This window comes from Oncorhynchus mykiss, chromosome 8 (assembly GCF_057628025.1).
Source record: "Oncorhynchus mykiss isolate SJ-2025 chromosome 8, ASM5762802v1, whole genome shotgun sequence".
In the NCBI taxonomy this organism is placed as follows: domain Eukaryota; kingdom Metazoa; phylum Chordata; class Actinopteri; order Salmoniformes; family Salmonidae; genus Oncorhynchus; species Oncorhynchus mykiss.
The window spans coordinates 84,910,766-84,928,065 of NC_143029.1; the positions used below are offsets into that span (position 1 = coordinate 84,910,766).

Below are 17,300 nucleotides of genomic sequence, written 5' to 3' on the forward strand. Positions count from 1 at the left end.
CAAAGTCAAACTAACATCAAACTAAATGATATTATAACTGACCAAGAAACACGAGGACAAAGTGACACTTAACATTTCGGGTCAATTTGACTGTGTGACCACACGCCAATGTGGCTTGTGAAATAGACATTAACCGCAAATGACAAAATCTACCCGCATTCGGCAGGTGTTCTGGTCCCGACCCATATAGTGTTAGCATAAAAATGAAGTGTATTTTCTCCCTGCCCCTGTTTCGAGACAGGTGAATGATAATGGTCCATTCTAAATCAAAACTAATTTCACACATATATTATTTAAACCAGAATAAATGAAGAATAGTCTGATTGTGACAATATTAGCCTATTACCTGTGAATGATCCCCAGTGTAAGGCAAGAAACAATGCCTTTTTAAAAATGTTTATCGAAGTTGCATACCTCATGTAGCCTAGCCCATAGGCCTATATGTTCTGATAAGGTTAGTATCACACCTCATGTAGCCTAGCCCATAGGCCTATATGTTTTGATAAGGTTAGTATCACACCTCATGTAGCCTAGCCCATAGGCCTATATGTTTTGATAAGGTTAGTATCACACCTCATGTAGCCTAGCCCATAGGCCTGTATGTTCTGATAAGGTTAGTATCACACCTCATGTAGCCTAGCCCATAGGCCTATATGTTCTGATAAGGTTAGTATCACACCTCATGTAGCCTAGCCCATAGGCCTATATGTTCTGATAAGGTTAGCATCACACCTCATGTAGCCTAGCCCATAGGCCTATATGTTCTGATAAGGTTAGTATCACACCTCATGTAGCCTAGCCCATAGGCCTGTATGTTCTGATAAGGTTAGTATCACACCTCATGTAGCCTAGCCCATAGGCCTGTATGTTCTGATAAGGTTAGTATCACACCTCATGTAGCCTAGCCCATAGGCCTATATGTTTTGATAAGGTTAGTATCACACCTCATGTAGCCTAGCCCATAGGCCTATATGTTCTGATAAGGTTAGTATCACAACTAAAGTGGACTAATAACTTCATAAGATGAAGCACATTAATCCCCTTTACAACGTGAGTAGAGTAACTGGCATATTTAAGCAGTTTCCAGTTTGGGGAAGATCATTTTCACCATAAAAAAAAAAGCACCTTCATAATAAAAGCATTACATACATAATGTTATTTGTGGTCAGTTTTTTTATAATGGTGTTTTCCTGCTACTGAAACATTTCGCTCTTATAGCCTAGTGGCGTGTGCACACTGCTGCACTTATCATGTGAATAAATAGCCTGAAAGTTGATCATATATCAAGCTGAACGTTCTGATCGGTTGGGTCAGCTTCATTGCATAGAAAAGTGTATTGTTGATGCTAGTGGTTGTATTAATTTGAGATCTAATCGCATCCCACAACTGTCCCAGACTATGTTTGAATTATTTATTTCTCACACAGAAGGACGAGTTGACCAATAGAAAATGTCAACTGTTGTACTCTGGGGGATAGTAGATGAACAGAGGCTGGTGCTTTTGCTGGTCGTTAGGCCTACTCATCTTGTTGGCTGACGAAAGGTAAATGTAGACAGTTCTTCCACCTCTGTAGTGACGCCTCAATCCCTGAGATGCAGTGCCTTAGACCGCTGCGCCACTCGGGAGGCCCAATAGACTGCATTCTCTTCATATCATGTTTCTTTAGACCGGTCTAAAATGAATAATGGCTTTATTGTGAAGGTGTAGACTATATTACATGGATTTATTGTGAAGGTGTAGGCTATATTACATGGATTTATTGTGAAGGTGTAGGCTATATTACATGGATTTATTGTGAAGGTGTAGGCTATATTACATGGATTTATTGTGAAGGTGTAGGCTATATTACATGGATTTATTGTGAAGGTGTAGACTATATTACATGGATTTATTGTGATGGTGTAGGCTATATTACATGGATTTATTGTGAAGGTGTAGACTATATTACATGGATTTATTGTGAAGGTGTAGACTATATTACATGGATTTATTGTGATGGTGTAGGCTATATTACATGGATTTATTGTGAAGGTGTAGGCTATATTACATGGATTTATTGTGAAGGTGTAGGCTATATTACATGGATTTATTGTGAAGGTGTAGACTATATTCCATGGATTTATTGTGAAGGTGTAGACTATATTACATGGATTTATTGTGATGGTGTAGACTATATTACATGGATTTATTGTGAAGGTGTAGACTATATTCCATGGATTTATTGTGAAGGTGTAGACTATATTACATGGATTTATTGTGATGGTGTAGACTATATTCCATGGATTTATTGTGAAGGTGTAGACTATATTACATGGATTTATTGTGATAGTGTAGGCTATATTACATGGATTTATTGTGAAGGTGTAGGCTATATTACATGGATTTATTGTGAAGGTCTAGACTATATTACATGGATTTATTGTGAAGGTCTAGACTATATTACATGGATTTATTGTGATAGTGTAGGCTATATTACATGGATTTATTGTGAAGGTGTAGGCTATATTACATGGATTTATTGTGATGGTGTAGTCTATATTACATGGATTTATTGTGATAGTGTAGGCTATATTACATGGATTTATTGTGATGGTGTAGGCTATATTACATGGATTTATTGTGAAGGTGTAGGCTATATTACATGGATTTATTGTGAAGGTGTAGACTATATTACATGGATTTATTGTGATGGTGTAGGCTATATTACATGGATTTATTGTGAAGGTGTAGACTATATTACATGGATTTATTGTGAAGGTGTAGACTATATTACATGGATTTATTGGGATGGTGTAGGCTATATTACATGGATTTATTGTGAAGGTGTAGGCTATATTACATGGATTTATTGTGAAGGTGTAGACTATATTACATGGATTTATTGTGATGGTGTAGACTATATTACATGGATTTATTGTGAAGGTGTAGGCTATATTACATGGATTTATTGTGAAGGTGTAGACTATATTACATGGATTTATTGTGATGGTGTAGACTATTACATGGATTTATTGTGAAGGTGTAGACTATATTACATGGATTTATTGTGAAGGTGTAGGCTATATTACATGGATTTATTGTGAAGGTGTAGACTATATTACATGGATTTATTGTGAAGGTGTAGGCTATATTACATGGATTTATTGTGAAGGTGTAGGCTATATTACATGGATTTATTGTGATGGTGTAGGCTATATTACATGGATTTATTGTGATGGTGTAGGCTATATTACATGGATTTATTGTGAAGGTGTAGGCTATATTACATGGATTTATTGTGAAGGTCTAGACTATATTACATGGATTTATTGTGAAGGTCTAGACTATATTACATGGATTTATTGTGATAGTGTAGGCTATATTACATGGATTTATTGTGAAGGTGTAGGCTATATTACATGGATTTATTGTGATGGTGTAGTCTATATTACATGGATTTATTGTGATAGTGTAGGCTATATTACATGGATTTATTGTGATGGTGTAGGCTATATTACATGGATTTATTGTGAAGGTGTAGGCTATATTACATGGATTTATTGTGAAGGTGTAGACTATATTACATGGATTTATTGTGATGGTGTAGGCTATATTACATGGATTTATTGTGAAGGTGTAGGCTATATTACATGGATTTATTGTGAAGGTATATGCTATTTTGTTAACATGTAGATGTTCCTACGGTCTGTTCCTACATTCTGCATCAGTGGCTTGTAGGCTGTGTGTGGAAGCCAGGAGATGCTAAATGTGTTTATGTTAACTAACAGTCAATTACCGTGACACTGACAGTTATTTGCTTGACAATCACTGGCTGCCGAAATGTCAGGCATCACAGTCATGTCCAACACACACACACACACACACACACACACACACACACACACAGCTGTACTTACGCTTCCTTGTAGAAGACCATGAAGCCCAGCAGGTCTCTGAAGTCGGGAGGCCAGAACGGTTCCCACTTGATCATGATCTTATCATGTGTAGCACGCACCTGAGTGAACCTTAACTCCTGGTTCTCACCTGAGAGAGACACACACCGAGACACACACACACAGAGACACACACACACAGAGACACAGTCACTATCAGAGGATATGGTAAGTACTATACTGTCCTAGGTCTGTGAAACACAACAGATGTGTGTGTGTACTCAGACTGTACGGTTCTTACAGGAGGCCTGGTCTCCGTTGGTCTTCGATACAATGTTGTTCTTGGTATGCCTGTCCCTGGTGCCCGTCACCTCCTCCATCTTGCGTATCTCTGACATGCAGAGCTTAGCATTGAGTTGAAAGAACATGCGTCCCTGCAGGATGCTCAGGTTGTGTTGGGTCCAGTCCCACAGCTGACGCAGGTTCTGGTTGTCATGTGCGTAGAACGAGTAGCCCCTTGGGAAGCAACACACACACACACACATTAAATCGATTTATTCAAACATTTAACAGATATAGCTTAAAATATAAGGAGGTGGAGGTAGACGAGGAGGTGGAGGAAGAGGGGCCGGCGGGGTAAGAAGAGGAGGCGGCGGGGTAAGAAGAGGAGGCGGAGGAAGAAGAGGAAGCGGAGGCAGAGGAAGAAGAGGAGGGGGAGGCGGAGGAAGAAGAGGAGGAGGAGGCGGAGGAAGAAGAGGAAGAGGCGGAGGAAGAAGAGGAGGAGGCGGAGGAAGAAGAGGCGGAGGTAGAAGAAGAGGGAAGAGGCAGAGGAAGAAGAAGAGGGAAGAGGCGGAAGAAGAAGAAGAGGGAAGAGGCGGAGGAAGAAGAGGAGGTGGCGGAGGAAGAAGAAGAGAAGGTGGCGGAGGAGGAAGAAGAGTAGGAGGTGGCGGAGGAAGAAGAGGAGGTGGTGGCGGAGGAGGAAGAAGAGGAGGTGGTGGCGGAGGAGGAAGAAGAGGAGGTGGTGGCGGAGGAGGAGGCGGAAGAGGTGGCGGCGGAGGAGGCAGAAGAGGAGGTGGTGGCGGCGGAGGAGGCAGAAGAGGAGGTGGCGGAGGAGGAGGCAGAAGAGGAGGAGGTGGCGGAGGAGGAAGAAGAGTAGGAGGTGGCGGAGGAGGAAGAAGAGTAGGAGGTGGCGGAGGAGGAAGAAGAGTAGGAGGTGGCGGAGGAAGAAGAAGAGGAGGTGGCAGAGGAGGAAGAAGAAGAGGAGGTGGCAGAGGAGGAAGAAGAGGGGGTGGCGGAGCAGGAAGCAGAGAAGGAGGTGGCGGAGGAGGAGGCGGAGGAAGAAGAAGAGGAGGCGGAGGAAGAAGAAGAGGAGGAGGCGGAGGAGGAAGAAGAGGAGGCGGAGGAAGAAGAAGAGGAGGAGGCGGAGGAGGAAGAAGAGGAGGTGGAGAAAGAAGAGGAGGTGGAGAAAGAAGAGGAGAAGAAGAGGAGAAGGAAGAGGGGCCGGCGGGGTAAGAAGAGGAGGCGGCGGGGTAAGAAGAGGAGGCAGAGGAAGAAGAGGAGGCGGAGGCAGAAGAGGAGGCGGAGGCAGAAGAGGAGGCGGAGGCGGAGGAAGAAGAGGAGGCGGAGGCGGAGGAAGAAGAGGAGGCGGAGGCGGAGGCAGAAGAGGAGGCGGAGGCAGAAGAGGAGGCTGAGGCGGAGGCAGAAGAGGAGGCGGAGGAAGAAGAGGCGGCGGAGGAAGAAGAGGAGGTGGAGGCGGAGGAAGAAGAGGAGGCGGAGGAAGAAGAGGAGGCGGAGGCGGAGGCGGAGGAAGAAGAGGAGGCGGAGGAAGAAGAGGAGGCGGAGGCGGAGGCAGAAGAGGAGGCGGAGGAAGAAGAGGCGGCGGAGGAAGAAGAGGCGGCGGAGGAAGAAGAGGAGGTGGAGGCGGAGGAAGAAGAGGAGACGGAGGCAGAAGAGGAGGCGGAGGAAGAAGAGGAGGCGGAGGCGGAGGAAGAAGAGGAGACGGAGGCGGAGGAAGAAGAGGAGGCGGAGGCAGAAGAGGAGGAGGAGGCGGAGGAAGAAGAGGAGGCGGCGGCGGAGGAAGAAGAGGAGGCGGCGGCGGAGGAAGAAGAGGAGGATGCGGAGGAAAAAGAGGAGGAGGCGGAGGAAGAAGAAGAGGAGGTGGTGGCGGAGGAGGTGGCTGAAGAGGAAATGGCGGAGGAGAAAGAAGAGGAGGAGGTGGTGGCGGAGGAGGAGGCGGAAGAGGTGGTGCCGGAGGAGGAGGCCGAAGAGGAGGTGGCGGAGGAGGAGGCCGAAGAGGAGGTGGCGGAGGAGGAGGCAGAAGAGGAGGTGGCGGAGGAGGAGGCAGAAGAGGAGGTGGCGGAGGAGGAGGAAGAATAGGAGGAAGAAGAGTAGGAGGTGGCGGAGGAGGAAGAAGAGGAGGAGGTGGCGGAGGAGGCAGAAGAGGAGGCGGAGGCAGAAGAGGAGGCGGAGGCAGAAGAGGAGGCGGAGGCAGAAGAGGAGGCGGAGGCAGAAGAGGAGGCGGAGGCGGAGGAAGAAGAGGAGGCGGAGGCGGAGGAAGAAGAGGAGGCGGAGGAGGAGGCAGAAGAGGAGGTGGCGGAGGAGGAGGAAGAATAGGAGGAAGAAGAGTAGGAGGTGGCGGAGGAGGAAGAAGAGGAGGAGGTGGCGGAGGAGGCAGAAGAGGAGGCGGAGGCAGAAGAGGAGGCGGAGGCGGAGGAAGAAGAGGAGGCGGAGGCGGAGGCAGAAGAGGAGGCGGAGGCAGAAGAGGAGGCGGAGGCGGAGGAAGAAGAGGAGGCGGAGGCAGAAGAGGAGGCGGAGGAAGAAGAGGAGGCGGAGGCGGAGGAAGAAGAGGAGGCTGAGGCAGAAGAGGAGGCGAGGAAGAAGAGGAGGCGGAGGCGGAGGAAGAAGAGGAGACGGAGGCGGAGGAAGAAGAGGAGGAGGAGGCGGAGGAAGAAGACGAGGCGGAGGAAGAAGAGGAGGCGGCGGCGGAGGAAGAAGAGGAGGCGGCGGAGGAAGAAGAGGAGGATGCGGAGGAAAAAGAGGAGGTGGTGGAGGAAGAAGAGGCAGAGGCGGAGGAAGAAGAAGAGGAGGTGGTGGCGGAGGAGGAGGCTGAAGAGGAAATGGCGGAGGAGAAAGAAGAGGAGGAGGTGGTGGCGGAGGAGGAGGCGGAAGAGGTGGTGCCGGAGGAGGAAGAAGAGGAGGTGGCGGCGGAGGAGGCAGAGGTGGTGGCGGAGGAGGAGGCAGAGGTGGTGGCGGAGGAGGAGGCAGAATAGGAGGTGGCGGCGGAGGAGGCAGAAGAGGAGGTGGCGGCGGAGGAGGCAGAAGAGGAGGTGGCGGCGGAGGAGGCAGAAGAGGAGGTGGCGGCGGAGGAGGCAGAAGAGGAGGTGGCGGAGGAGGAGGCCGAAGAGGAGGTGGCGGAGGAGGAGGCAGAAGAGGAGGTGGCGGAGGAGGAGGAAGAATAGGAGGAAGAAGAGTAGGAGGTGGCGGAGGAGGAAGAAGAGGAGGAGGTGGCGGAGGAGGAAGAAGAGGAGGAGGTGGCAGAGGAGGAAGAAGAGGAGGAGGTGGCGGAGGAGGAAGAAGAGGAAGAGGTGGCGGAGGAGGAAGAAGAGGAGGTGGTGGCGGAGGAGGAAGAAGAGGAGGAGGAGGTGGCGGAGGAAGAAGAGGAGGAGGGGGTGGCGGAGGAAGAAGAGGAGGAGGTGGTGGAGGAGGAAGAAGAGGAGGAGGTGGCGGAGGAAGAAGAAGAGGAGGTGAAGGAAGAGGAGGAGGTGGAGAAAGAAGAGGAGGCGGAGGAAGAAGAGGAGGATCCGGAGGAAGAAGAGGAGGTGGCGGAGGAAGAAGAGGAGGTGGCGGAGGAAGAAGAGGAGGTGGCAGAGGAAGAAGAGGAGGTGGCAGAGGAAGAAGAGGAGGTGGCAGAGGAAGAAGAGGAGGTGGCAGAGGAAGAAGAGGAGGTGGCAGAGGAAGAAGAGGAGGTGGCAGAGGAAGAAGAGGAGGTGGCAGAGGAAGAAGAGGAGCAGTACAAGGAAGAGGAGGTGAGCAGAATAATGAAGAGGAGGTGAGCAGAATAAGGAAGAGGTGAACAGTAGGGTCAGGAAGAAAGTCAACTTACCCGTCCATCAGTGTGTCCCCTCTGATGACCCGTAGGTTGCGGAGGAAAGAGAGCGAGACGAGAGCGTAGGAGCGCCGGACCTTCAGGAAGCCTGTAATCTCCTCCAGCTGTCCAAGGTTAGCCTCCAGCTCTGCTGCTATGTTATCTACACACACATACCCATCGTTAACTCAAAAGTTACTTTGGAAGCGCGCACACACACACAGCAGTAAGTTGAACATGAGCCCCTAATACCCACTTCCTCCTCTAAGGTTGATATCCATGCTGCCGTTGAGAACGGTGCATCCTCTCAGAGCTTGGGCTGCTGTCACAGAGTCCACCATTTTCAGGCCCATACACACCTTAGGACATAGCCCAGCACACGGAGTACAGACCAACCTGCAGGACGAGAGGGAGAGAGCACACATCAGATAACACACCCTCAGAGGTTATAGGGCATGGTTCCCCAACCCCGGCGGCCTGCGGGTGATTTAATTTGGCCCCCCAAGTTTTCTGAGAAAAAAATAAACTAATAAAAACAGATTGGTGGACATAAAGACTGTAAAAAGGAGGTGGTTTGGGATGAGTCTGACCGCAGAGTGAAGTAAAAACAGCCAACAAGTGCTCAGCATATGTGGGAACTCTCAGCCAGGTGAAGCTGGTTGAGAGAATGCCAAGAGAGTGCAAAGCCGTCATCAAGGTAAAGGGTGGCTATTTGAAGGATCTCAAATCAAATAATTTATGATTTGTTTAACACGTTTTTTGGTTACTACATGATTCCATTCCATGTGTTACTTCATAGTTGATGTCTTCACTATTATTCTACAATGTAGAAAATAGTACAAATAAAGAAAAACCCTTGAATGAGTAGGTGTTCTAAAACCTTTAAGCAGTAGTGTATGTTTTGGTCAAATATTATATCTGTTTTGGCTTCTTGCGGCCAATTTGCAGTCTACAAATGATTTGTAATTACACTGATTTCAGAAAGTATTCAGACCCCTTGACTTTTTCCACATTTTGTTACGTTACAGCCTTATTCTAAAATTGATTCAATTGTTTTTTCCCCCTCATCAATCTACACGCCTGTATTATAGACGTACGTAGTAGAGTTGACAGTAGTATATAGTACTGTATTATAGACTTACGTGAGAGTTTACAGTAGTATATAGTACTATATTATAGACTTACGTGGTAGAGTTGCCAGTAGTATATAGTACTGTATTATAAACGTACGTGGTAGAGTTTACAGTAGTATATAGTACTGTATTATAAACTTACGTGGTAGAGTTTACAGTAAGTAGTAAATAGTACTGTATTATAGACTTACGTGGTAGAGTTGCCAGTAGTATATAGTACTGTATTATAAACTTACGTGGTAGAGTTTACAGTAGTATATAGTACTGTACTATAAACTAATGTGGAGGAGTTTACAGTAGTATATAGTAATGTATTATAAACTTACGTGGTAGAGTTTACAGTAGTATATAGTACTGTATTATAAACTTACATGGTAGAGTGTACAGTAGTATATAGTACTGTATTATAGACTTACGTGGTAGAGTTTACAGTAGTATATAGTACTGTACTATAAACTTACGTGGAGGAGTTTACAGTAGTATACCCGGAGGGGCACTCTGGTATACAGGCTCCATTGTGGATGACGAACTGGTGGCAGTCGCTGTTCTTGCTCTGCTGACACTTGTTGTGGAGGTCCTGGCAGAAGGAGAAGGGGACGCAGCGCCAGCCCCTGTAGGTGTAGTATCCCTGCGGACAGCGGTCCACACAGGCCTCCTGGTAGTAAGGAATTTGGATGAGTTAGATTAATCAATTAGTCAATTGTAAGCATCCGTATCAATTAGAACATTTGAGAATGTAAAATAACAAAATGTAGGTGATATTTGTAATAGCAGATATGACATAAGAGTTTAAATAAACAAGACTTGCTTAAACAAAAAGGCCAAAACTCCTTCCCACCTAAGCAGGCTGAAATAGCAGGCGGTCTTTTTAAACAACTCTTATACTAGAAGAGCATTGTCACATTCACAATATTATTCCGACCTCCGTGTGGATATACACATGGACCAAAAGTATGCGGGCATCTGCTCGTCCAACATCTCATTCCAAAATTGCTGCTTTAACAGCCTCTACTCTTCTGGGAAGGCTTTCCACTAGATGTTGGAACATCGCTGCAGGGACTTGCTTCCATTCAGCCACAAGAGTATTAGTGAGGTCGGGCACTGATGTTGGGCGATTAGGCCTGGCTCACAGTCGGCGTTCCAATTCATCCCAAAGGTGTTCGATGGGGTTGAGGTCAGGGCTCTGTGCAGGCCAATCAAGTTCTTCCACACTGATCTCGTTAAACAGTTTCTGTATGGACCTCGCTTTGTGCACGGGTGCATCGTCATGCTGAAACAGGAAAGGGTCTTCCCCATGTTGCCACAAAGATGGAAGCACAGAATCGTCTAGAATGTCATTGTATGCTGTAGCGTTAAGATTTCCCTTCACTGAAACTAAGGGGCCTAGTCCGAACCATGAAAAACAGCCCCAGACTACTATTCCTCCTCCACTGAACTTTACAGTTGGCACTATGCATTTGGGCAGGTAGCGTTTTCTTGGCATCCGTCAAACCCAGATTCGTCTGTCGGACTGCCAGATGGTGAAGCGTGATTCATCACCCCAGAGAACGCGTTTCCACTGCTCCAATGGTGGCGAGCTTTACACCACTCCAGCCGACACTTGGCACTGCCCATGGTGATCTTAGGCTTGTGTGCGGCTGCTCGGCCATGGAAACCCATTCCATGAAGCTCCCAACGAACAGTTCTTGTGCTGACGTTGCTTCTAGAGGCAGTTTGGAACTCGGTAGCGAGTGTTGCAACCGAGTACAGGCGATTTTAACGCGCTACATGCTTCAGCACTTGGCAATCCCGTTCTGTGAGCTTGTGGGGCCTACCACTTTGCGGCTGAGCCGTTGTTGCTCCTAGACGTTTCCACTTGACAATAACAGCACTTACAGTTGACATCACGCTTTTGACTGCTCTGGATCTTTAAATAATGAATAATCTCTAACATCTAGAATCAGAAACACGATTGTTATGCAACAAAAGTCACAAGGAATTTCTCTTGGCGTTGTATATAGAAGCATCTACATCAGCCACCCCCCCACCCCCCACACATAAACAATCAACTAAGGTAATTGTGAAAGTTGTGTTGTAGTCATCCCAACTTTACCTGGTGCTGGAGGTTCTTGCAGGCAACACAGCTGCTGCTGTTGTGGGGCTCAGAGCAGCCTCCCAGACACTGTTCATGGCAACATTGGTGGTCTCTGGTACAGGCCCGGTGCTTACAGCTGGTGGGACACACTGTAGGAGGGGGAGGGTTTAGTAATAGGATATTTGGTCATTATAATAGTATTTGGTATATATGTTTGACCCAGGTCAGTCAGTATTTGGTATGTATGTTTGACCCAGGTCAGTCAGTATTTGGTATATATGTTTGACCCAGGTCAGTCAGTATTTGGTATGTATGTTTGACCCAGGTCAGTCAGTATTTGGTATGTATGTTTGACCCAGGTCAGTCAGTATTTGGTATGTATGTTTGACCCAGGTCAGTCAGTATTTGGTATGTATGTTTGACCCAGGTCAGTCAGTATTTGGTATGTATGTTTGACCCAGGTCAGTCAGTACTTGGTATGTATGTTTGACCCAGGTCAGTCAGTATTTGGTATGTATGTTTGACCCAGGTCAGTCAGTACTTGGTATGTATGTTTGACCCAGGTCAGTCAGTATTTGGTATGTATGTTTGACCCAGGTCAGTCAGTATTTGGTATGTATGTTTGACCCAGGTCAGTCAGTACTTGGTATGTATGTTTGACCCAGGTTTGCTCTGAAATCACTAACAAGGTGACCCAGGCAACACACACACACACACACACACACACCACACACACACACACTTCATCTACTGGCAATCTGGCAAGAATTACACTGCGCAAGAGCGCTCACACACACACGCTAGTGTTGTCACGATACCAGAACTTTGACTTGGATACCGATAACAGTATCACGCTACTCGATATCAAAACAAAACCACAGCAGAAAAAGAAGACGTATTAGCCAAAGGCACAGAACGGTCCTTAGACCAGACAGTGTCAACGCCTTTTGTTTGCCAAGAATGTGACGAATACAATTTGATTTGATCAACTCCACTACTGCTCTGCTGAATCTTTTGAGTTCAACAGCATAAAATTCTAAATATTTTTTTTCACGTCCATTTTTCAGACAACCATGTGTGTATTAATAAATCAATTATACAATCAATTTGACTTTTTTCTTTTTAGCAATCTAACTACATAACATAATGGTAATCATTTATTTGAATGGTAAATCTCTCATCTATTGATAAACTGGGTAAACCAAGAAGTAGCCTAGACCTATTCACAATACAGGCTAACGTACATGCAATAGGAGTGTCTATGCATTGAGTTATTGAGCTTGTTTTGGCTGATTTCATGGAGCTACAGATGACAAATCGGTTTCCCTTCCATTTGGGACTTATTTTATTGTACTGATCAACAACATTTGCATAGAAGTAACTTATTTTATAAAAGTGCACGCTGTCTCTTTAACCAGTAATGATGTCATTCTCAAGGCAAGAAGGAGGCGGCCCCTCGGAGCCCTATTTACACACAGTCAGTTCACTGGAGGCAACAGGTAGTCTTTGGGAGAGACGCGTGAGAGAGACCGACTAAGTGAATGAATAAACCTGGGTAATGAATTTGTTAGCTTCAGCTAGCAAGGAATGTTAGCCTACAAAGCTGGAAGCTATCGGTATCTTCTTGCATTGTAAGGTCTATAAGCCTGTATGGACATTGTTTTGCGAACAGTAAATAACAGTTTCAACATTTCTACATGCCGTGTTGCATTATTCAAATGTGTTGACTTCAGTGCAGGCTAAGTGGAGAGCTAACATGATGCAGCCCAGACTCCCAGTGGAGAGTGGGACTCTCAGTGGAGACTCTCAGTGGAGAGCTAACATGATGCAGCCCAGACTCCCAGTACAGGCTCAGTGGAGAGCTAACATGATGCAGCCCAGACTCCCAGTACAGGCTCAGTGGAGAGCTAACATGATGCAGCCCAGACTCCCAGTACAGGCTCAGTGGAGAGCTAACATGATGCAGCCCAGACTCCCAGTACAGGCTCAGTGGAGAGCTAACATGATGCAGCCCAGACTCCCAGTGCAGGCTCAGTGGAGGAGGCACGGTGCGCTCAAGCTATAAGGGGGACATCGGCTGGGCTGTTCCTTGAGACACATTTGACAGAAGTACCGAAAGTAACAACAATTCTAAAACCGAATATATTTTCCATGTTCTAGTATTTAAAAAGTACCTACATTTCGGTATACCGTGCAGCACTCACACATGGTAACGTTCATTGCCATTGCTGAGTTTCAAAGCCAGTTGGTACTGGCAGTGTGTGTGTGTCAGCGGGAGAGAGGTAAACACCTTGCTGACTGCCTGTCCTGCAGGATTAAATCATCTCAGGTAGCTCCGGAGCCAGATTAGATTAGGATTGGTCAACAGCCTAACGAGGGGCTCAGGCCACAGGTCAGGTCACATGAACTGAAAGGGTGTTTATGTGAGTGTGTTCTACATTAAGGACTGACTGAAGAAGCAACCGCAAACACACAAACACAGACAAATATATCATCGCAGGTCAACAACCATTACAATGTAGAGCAAAACAACACCACAGAAAAGGGGCTCTGACTGACACCACATTATATTATACTGACTGACACCGCATGATACTGACTGACACCGCATGATACTGACTGACACCGCAGGATACTGACTGACACCGCAGGATACTGACTGACACCGCAGGATACTGACCGACACCGCAGGATACTGACCGACACCGCAGGATACTGACCGACACCGCAGGATACTGACCGACACCGCAGGATACTGACTGACACTGCAGGATACTGACCGACACTGCATTATACTGACTGACACTGCATTATATTATACTGACTGACACCGCATTATATTATACTGACTGACACTGCATTATATTATACTGACTGACACTGCATTATACTGACTGACACTGCATTATATTATACTGACTGACACCGCATTATACTGACTGACACTGCATTATACTGACTGACACTGCATTATATTATACTGACTGACACTGCATTATACTGACTGACACCGCATTATACTGACTGACACTGCATTATACTATACTGACTGACACTGCATTATACTGACTGACACCGCATTATACTGACTGACACCGCATTATACTGACTGACACTGCATTATACTGACTGACACTGCATTATACTGACTGACACTGCATTATATTATACTGACTGACACTGCATTATACTGACTGACACTGCATTATATTATACTGACCGACACCGCATTATACTGACTGACACCGCATTATACTGACTGACACTGCATTATATAATACTGACTGACACCGCATTATATTATACTGACTGACATCGCATTATACTGACTGACACTGCATTATATTATACTGACTGACACTGCATTATATTATACTGACTGACACTGCATTATACTGACTGACACTGCATTATATTATACTGACTGACACTGCATTATACTGACTGACACTGCATTATATTATACTGACTGACACTGCATTATATTATACTGACTGACACTGCATTATATTATACTGACTGACACTGCATTATATTATACTGACTGACACTGCATTATATTATACTGACTGACACTGCATTATATTATACTGACTGACACTGCATTATATTATACTGACTGACACTGCATTATACTGACTGACACTGCATTATACTGACTGACACTGCATTATATTATACTGACTGACACTGCATTATACTGACTGACACTGCATTATATTATACTGACCGACACCGCATTATACTGACTGACACCGCATTATACTGACTGACACTGCATTATATAATACTGACTGACACCGCATTATATTATACTGACTGACATCGCATTATACTGACTGACACTGCATTATATTATACTGACTGACACTGCATTATATTATACTGACTGACACTGCATTATACTGACTGACACTGCATTATATTATACTGACTGACACTGCATTATATTATACTGACTGACACTGCATTATATTATACTGACTGACACTGCATTATATTATACTGACTGACACTGCATTATATTATACTGACTGACACTGCATTATATTACACTGACTGACACTGCATTATACTGACTGACACTGCATTATACTGACTGACACTGCATTATATTATACTGACTGACACTGCATTATATTATACTGACTGACACTGCATTATATTATACTGACTGACACTGCATTATATTATACTGACTGACACTGCATTATACTGACTGACACTGCATTATATTATACTGACTGACACTGCATTATACTGACTGACACTGCATTATATTATACTGACTGACACCGCATTATATTATACTGACTGACACTGCATTATATTATACTGACCGACACCGCATTATATTATACTGACTGACACCGCATTATACTGACTGACACCGCATTATACCGACTGACACTGCATTATATTATACTGACTGACACTGCATTATATTATACTGACTGACACCGCATTATATTATACTGACTGACACCGCATTATATTATACTGACCGACACTGCATTATATTATACTGACTGACACCGCATTATACTGACTGACACCGCATTATACTGACTGACACTGCATTATATTATACTGACTGACACCGCATTATACTGACTGACACTGCATTATACCGACTGACACTGCATTATATTATACTGACTGACACTGCATTATATTATACTGACTGACACCGCATTATATTATACTGACTGACACTGCATTATATTATACTGACTGACACTGCATTATATTATACTGACTGACACCGCATTATACTGACTGACACCGCATTATACTGACTGACACTGCATTATATTATACTGACTGACACTGCATTATACCGACTGACATTGCATTATATTATACTGACTGACACTGCATTATACTGACTGACACTGCATTATATTATACTGACTGACACTGCATTATATTATACTGACTGACACTGCATTATATTATACTGACTGACACCGCATTATACTGACTGACACCGCATTATATTATACTGACTGACACTGCATTATATTATACTGACTGACACTGCATTATATTATACTGACTGACACTGCATTATATTATACTGACTGACTCCGCATTATACCGACTGACACTGCATTATACCAACTGACACTGCATTATATTATACTGACTGACACTGCATTATATTATACTGACTGACTCCGCATTATACTGACTGACACTGCATTATACCAACTGACACTGCATTATATTATACTGACTGACACTGCATTATATTATACTGACTGACTCCGCATTATACTGACTGACACTGCATTATACCAACTGACACTGCATTATATTATACTGACTGACACTGCATTATACCGACTGACACTGCATTATATTATACTGACTGACACTGCATTATACTGACTGACACTGCATTATATTATACTGACTGACACTGCATTATATTATACTGACTGACTGTTTTGCGAACAGTAAATAACAGTTTCAACATTTCTACATGCCGTGTTGCATTATTCAAATGTGTTGACTTCAGTGCAGGCTAAGTGGAGAGCTAACATGATGCAGCCCAGACTCCCAGTGGAGAGTGGGACTCTCAGTGGAGACTCTCAGTGGAGAGCTAACATGATGCAGCCCAGACTCCCAGTACAGGCTCAGTGGAGAGCTAACATGATGCAGCCCAGACTCCCAGTACAGGCTCAGTGGAGAGCTAACATGATGCAGCCCAGACTCCCAGTACAGGCTCAGTGGAGAGCTAACATGATGCAGCCCAGACTCCCAGTACAGGCTCAGTGGAGAGCTAACATGATGCAGCCCAGACTCCCAGTGCAGGCTCAGTGGAGGAGGCACGGTGCGCTCAAGCTATAAGGGGGACATCGGCTGGGCTGTTCCTTGAGACACATTTGACAGAAGTACCGAAAGTAACAACAATTCTAAAACCGAATATATTTTCCATGTTCTAGTATTGAAAAAGTACCTACATTTCGGTATACCGTGCAGCACTCACACATGGTAACGTTCATTGCCATTGCTGAGTTTCAAAGCCAGTTGGTACTGGCAGTGTGTGTGTGTCAGCGGGAGAGAGGTAAACACCTTGCTGACTGCCTGTCCTGCAGGATTAAATCATCTCAGGTAGCTCCGGAGCCAGA

The 17,300-nt window shown here is 45.2% G+C and overlaps 2 protein-coding genes across 3 annotated transcripts in view; both read right to left on the minus strand.

Annotated features, from left to right (window-relative positions):
* Positions 1-17,300, minus strand: part of LOC100135871 (insulin receptor) — a 211,087-nt gene that overhangs the window by 59,959 nt on the left and 133,828 nt on the right. For both annotated transcript variants that reach the window (XM_036986535.2, XM_090182864.1), the window contains exons 3-8: positions 11,182-11,312; positions 9,551-9,744; positions 8,213-8,352; positions 7,975-8,119; positions 4,174-4,388; positions 3,897-4,023 (exon numbers count right to left, since the gene is read on the minus strand). In XM_036986535.2, the coding sequence (XP_036842430.2) occupies positions 3,897-4,023; positions 4,174-4,388; positions 7,975-8,119; positions 8,213-8,352; positions 9,551-9,744; positions 11,182-11,312 (952 nt within the window). The remainder of the gene's footprint in view (positions 1-3,896; positions 4,024-4,173; positions 4,389-7,974; positions 8,120-8,212; positions 8,353-9,550; positions 9,745-11,181; positions 11,313-17,300) is intronic.
* On the minus strand, positions 6,637-7,527 carry LOC149982166 (uncharacterized; the record flags this gene model as incomplete). Its single annotated transcript, XM_090183180.1, has 1 exon — positions 6,637-7,527. A coding segment is annotated over one exon (891 nt), but the record flags the coding sequence as incomplete, so codon positions are not given.